This window comes from Exophiala aquamarina (genome assembly GCF_000709125.1).
Source record: "Exophiala aquamarina CBS 119918 chromosome Unknown aczIA-supercont1.83, whole genome shotgun sequence".
Lineage (NCBI taxonomy): Eukaryota > Fungi > Ascomycota > Eurotiomycetes > Chaetothyriales > Herpotrichiellaceae > Exophiala > Exophiala aquamarina.
In genome coordinates, this window is record NW_013550505.1 from 3,118 (window position 1) to 8,443 (window position 5,326).

The 5,326-nt window shown below is 52.6% G+C and overlaps 1 protein-coding gene across 1 annotated transcript; it reads right to left on the reverse strand.

Annotated features, from left to right (window-relative positions):
• Positions 1–801: 801 nt before the first annotated feature.
• A1O9_13137 (uncharacterized protein) lies at positions 802–1,579 on the reverse strand (the record flags this gene model as incomplete). The annotated part of the gene is made up of 3 exons (XM_013397947.1): positions 802–1,183; positions 1,233–1,254; positions 1,306–1,579. Coding segments are annotated over 3 exons (678 nt in total), but the record flags the coding sequence as incomplete, so codon positions are not given.
• Positions 1,580–5,326: the final 3,747 nt, after the last annotated feature.

Sequence of the window (5,326 nt, forward strand, 5' to 3'; positions counted from 1 at the left end):
GGCGAGATTCTCCAGAACCGAGCGGGCTGGCCATTCGAACTTCGGTGGGTGAGAGCAGAGTTAGTCTAAGAAGACCCCATTTATCTGGGTTGCCTTCTCCCAGTGATTGCGGTGTACTATACGTCGGCACGCCGGTACCATGCGCTGAATCCATGACGGTGTTGATCGTACCATATGCTGGCGTGAGAACTTGCGGCGCCCAAACATATCGGGAAGGAGCGCCGCACCGCATCAGGAACTTTCCAAACGCCGATGAAATTCATGATGAAATCGACTCCGCAAATCCTAGATCGACCTTCCTCTTCCTATACGCCGGCAAATCGCCGAGATTCTTCACGGAGGGGGACGGCTCTCTGCCTTAAGGCGTTTGAGTTGTGTGAACTTTTCGATCAACTTCCCGATTTGTAAATAGTCATCGGGATCCGCCACGCCGGGGTGCTGCGCTAAACAACACTTGGCCCAGTACAATGTTTTGATGGCTTCGTCGAACTCCGACGTATTGACAGACGATCGCGGTGGTGGCGGTGAGGACACAGGAGCGACATGAGATTGCCCGAGTGATTTCCCAGCCAAGGTTCTGGCCGGTGCGGGTGGAGAATGACCAGGCTCCGGATGAGACAACGCCGGACCGAGCACAGGACCCTCCATCATATTTTCCGAGGACGGCTGTGCTGTTGAGTCGTCATCTTTCGGTGAGCCCATAGTGTGGTCCTTTTCTTTGTCGACAATGGAAAGCCTAGGTTCCTCTACCTTGACGCCTGGCATCGCAGGACCACTCAAGTGGTCAGAGGGAACATGTGCGGTCTTCGCCAGAGTCTGGGGCTGGAAAGCCGGACTTGTGTTTCTGGATGTCGAATCATTGTCGCCCTGGGGAGCCGTTAAACCGTGTTCGCTCTTGAACTTCTCCAACCAGTCCGCACTTGCTACGAACGATTTATCGTTAAGAGCAGAGCAGAAAGCACCGGCTCTCTCCTCGAGGTCCTCATCGGAGATCGGTGTGCCCTTTTCCTGGCTGGCTCTCACCCAATTGATCAATGTGTTCTTGACACGGAGTGCCTTGGCTGTTGGCTTCTGTTCAACAGGAGATACCTTGGCTGTTGGCTTCTTCTCAGGGCTGGAGCCGTCCACTCCTGAATTGAGGTTGATGTACTTGTCCTTCTGCCTCAAGATTTTGGACACAGTGCTACTGACCGTTAGCGAGATCCATTGCCGGAGAAGCCACGACTTTGCACCTTCTTTCTACATTGTACTTGGCTATTCAGGTCAGCCATGATGCAATGTGAAGGCATACGGAAAGTCAATCACCTCCGATTTGAGTTTGTCTCATGGTTGGGTTCTCCTCAGCATCTATGCACATTTGACGGCGTTCATCGTTCGTTAGTTTGCGACGCTTAGTGGCTGTTTCAGTGAGAGTGACATTCAAATTGTCGTCATAAACAGCCCCGGGCGGTAGAGGACCAGCGGGTAAAATCGGCATGTAGTTTTGGAAATGTTGATTGACCAGCTCGTTGGGCAAAGGCGGAGGAGAAGACGGCGCCCACCATGACAATCCACCGACATCCACAGGTGGGTTTACCATCCCGTGGTATACAGAACCTTGAAAAGACTGACCCATCAAGCCTGAGTAGCTCATCTAGTGAGCCACACGCCGGTTTTATGTTCTCGGGCGAGCAGGATCCGGAATGGAAGTTTTCGTGTAGTCAATACACGGAGGCCGAAACTGACATTTCCCAAGTAGAAATATAGACATAAATGCCAAGATAAACTGATCTTCAAGACGGAGGGTGTAGATGAGAGGCGTCGTGCAACCTTACCGGGCACGGTAGGCTCTACTTCAGTTCTTTATGCTCCTTTCCCCGCCTTGCCTGCTCAAGAGATCTTGTTCTCACTCCGGACGAACTTTGATGTTGGTTTATCTCTTGGTAGGGAAGAGGCGGGGTTGTGGATCGGCTTGATTGTAGTGCGAGGGCTGCGTGAGAGTGGGGAATGGCATGGTCTGAGTGGCCGCTTACAAGGAGCATCCTCCTCTATCTGCTTCCTCTTTGAAGCTCTATCTGTGGGTGGAGAAGAGTTTGAGCTGTATTATAAGCGCCCCACGATGGTACGAAATGTCCTTGTGGCGTTGCACTGAGTGAAGGCAATGGCGGGGAGGCGGGAACCACAAAAGGATCGTTCATCCGCTCCCTTTTGGCCCTGACCCAGACCATACGTATTTGTGTACAGAGGACCCCGTACGAGGTAGGAGGAGACAACGTACTCAGTGTTGACGGGGGGGGGTTTATGCTGTATGCCCACCAAAAGCGGTATCAAGGGTGCTTCGATCGTAGGAGGAGCTGAAAGGAAACTAGGTCACCCCTGTCACCTACATTCCCCGGCAGGTGAGGGAAGTCACGAGCGGTTCGCATCAGCGCCCCTAGCTCGGCGGCAGGTCTTGCCCGTTGTTCGAGGGAAGCCACAAATCGGGGATGGGATTACATGGGACGAGAACGCTAATCTTACTCCGTCCTAGCTAAAACAATAGTATGAACTTCGTATTCTATGTAGCTTGGCAGGTGGCGCCAAACAGGAAACTCTGACACTACCGTTCGGACGCGCCTTAGGGCACAGTCGTTGGGGGACAGCGGCCCTGGACTCTGGGCGTCACTGTAGTGATCCGGGGTTTTCTCCTCTCAGTCTCGTACTGCGAGATAACAAAGACTAGGTGTCCAAGCCCCGATGAGGGCGGGAGGCGTAAGGAAGGAGATGAACGTCGTTCTGGAGCATCGAAAGGTTCGACGAGCCTCATCTGGGTACGGGATGCAGAGTAGGTCCCACGGCTCTCAGTGCGGAGTTGACGGCACGTTTAGATGGAGCATCCCTAGCAGGAGGCACCGCCATGTCAAGCCTAATCGAGGACGTCGCGTGGGAGCAAGTTCGAAATGGGCCAGTGTCGACAGGGCATAACTGAAACCCCACCAATTCAAAAAGATGTAGCGAGGGTCACGCCGTTCGGCAGGAGTGTCCAATCGGCGGCCGATCTCTCTCGCTTCGATCTCATGTTTGAGTGTTCAAGATGACGAAGGCGCGACTGCCAAGCGCCGGCAGAGACCTATTAGAACTCGGTAGGTTGACCCGCCCGTTGGTGGTTCCGAGACCAGCCGGTAAACCATCCTAGCTCCGTCCTTGGCGTGAGTACTTGTAGGATCGGCTTCACAAGGTAGTTCCTCAACAAAGATTTGCGTGAGAGTTGAGATACCTGACCGTATACAGTCCCGGTCCGATCTGGTGACTTGACTCGCTTAGTCCTGGCTTACCTCCTAACGGGTGGACCGCCCCTCCAGGTAACAATCGCATTCGAAGATCCCGACCCACACGAACGAGCACTTAATAGTCAAACTCCATGTCTTCCTTCGGTCGGTTTGAGGAGACTTTCCATGGATTTGATTTCTCCCCCAGATCAACGAAACCTCAGTCGTCAGAAGAACACGTGACACTCGTTGCGTGGGCGAAGCGGAGCTTCACGATACAGTCCATCCTTCCCCGACACATCTCATAACTGACCATTGGTGGTGTTGTTATCGGATATAACGTACGAAGGCAGGAACAACACAGTGCACTTAGATAATCATCTCGTAAGTGGAAAACTAGGCGTCCGACAATTGCATTCTGCAGTCTGGCATCACAATAGCTGAAGGGAAAAAAGTACTGTAGGGACTGGGAAGATTGCATCAAGCGTGCCTCATGATGTCCGTGACAAAGATGTGAACAGCCTACTCCGCACCTGGCCTCCTATAAGGCCTTGTCGTCACTTTTACCCACTCATTTCCTCACTCTAGCATATGACAACAAGAGGTCTACTCCATAATTGTAAGGAGTGTTCCGCACGAAACGTGCCTCATGCCTGTTGGTACCTAAGGCCCCCGTCATACTCTTATTCTCCTCATCGTTCCTGAGGTCGTCCCTCAATTTCTCGCAGCAGGGCACAGTATTTCCCTGGTAAATTTTTCGGGCAAATACCATCTTGGGCACTTTTCAGCTTTCGCGTAATATGGACATTCGTCGAAGTTGATGTTCCAAAGATGTGCCACTACCACCATCCTAGAAACAATTTTGACGAGGATCGGTGTCGTGAGGTGAGTGCCGTTCTTTCCATCCCGTGGGTCTCTGTCAGTAATGCTTGCGTTGCGATGACTCAGGGTGTCGTTTCGTCCCGGCTGTGACATTTGCATAAGCGCCATCTCCAGGCTAGCCTCTCAGGACCTGGCCGACGACGGCCGAACCGAGGAGCCTAGAAGCTCCGAAGACTGGGGCATGGGCCATAGCTTTGATCGGCAGGGTTCTGAGCAAGGAGAGCAACAATGCCGCGTCCACCTTTAATATATAATCGATGGCCAAGTCGCCCGTTGGGCTCCGCCACAACCGACCAATCCAAATCCCTCGCTGCTGGAGTGATACACTGAGGTCCCCGGAACCCTCGTTCCAATGGCGATCGAAGCCTAGGGCTATCATGATGTAGCTATTCATAAGGAAGTGAATCGGCTACCTCGGTCGAATCGCAAGGGCGAGAACTAAGTCTGCAATTGCGCCAGATGACTGCGACGGCGTCCAACTGGGAGCCAGGGCTGGATCCTACCAGTCTAGACTATCACGTGCTTTGGTGCCTTTGTGGTGTAGGCATCGCACACCTGGCTGTGATTTTCCAGACGAGAACAACAATAACCCAAGGATAGTCCCAACTTGAGAGGACATATTTAGAGGCGGGTGTATGGGAATTTTGTTTGCAACGTGAGACCGAGCGCCTCACCCGAAAGGTGCTCAGAGGAAACTGCCTTCAGGAGAGTGGACGGGCTGGACGAAGGTCTGCGATAGGTTGGCTCAACGTGCGGCCAGAACCGCAGTGATTGAACGAGGGCATCCTTAGTAAGCGCTCGTGTGCCAAGGCTTGGCTCTGAAGCTTAATTTGACCTACTTAGGAGCGATCGGATCGAGCGAGTCAAGTGTTTTCGCACTGAGACGACCAAGCCGCCCTAAGGACGGTGGGGTCCGGGAGTCACGCAGGTTCGGGAAGGTACACGACTACCGACTGGGGTTCGCTCATTGATTGCTATCTCTTCACCAGGGCGACCTGGTGGAAAAGGGCTTGTGCGTGGCGGTTCAACGACTTTCACACCATCCGCTTGTTGTGAATTACGGCAGTGGAAGCATGAATTTTTTTTTTCTTTTCTTTCTACTCTCTCAGAATGTAGAGAGTAATAAATACAGTGAGAGTAATACTCTAGAAGCTTCCTAACAATTTCCAAGCACGCGGAATGATTCCATAAGGCTTTCATCAATATCATGATAGTTG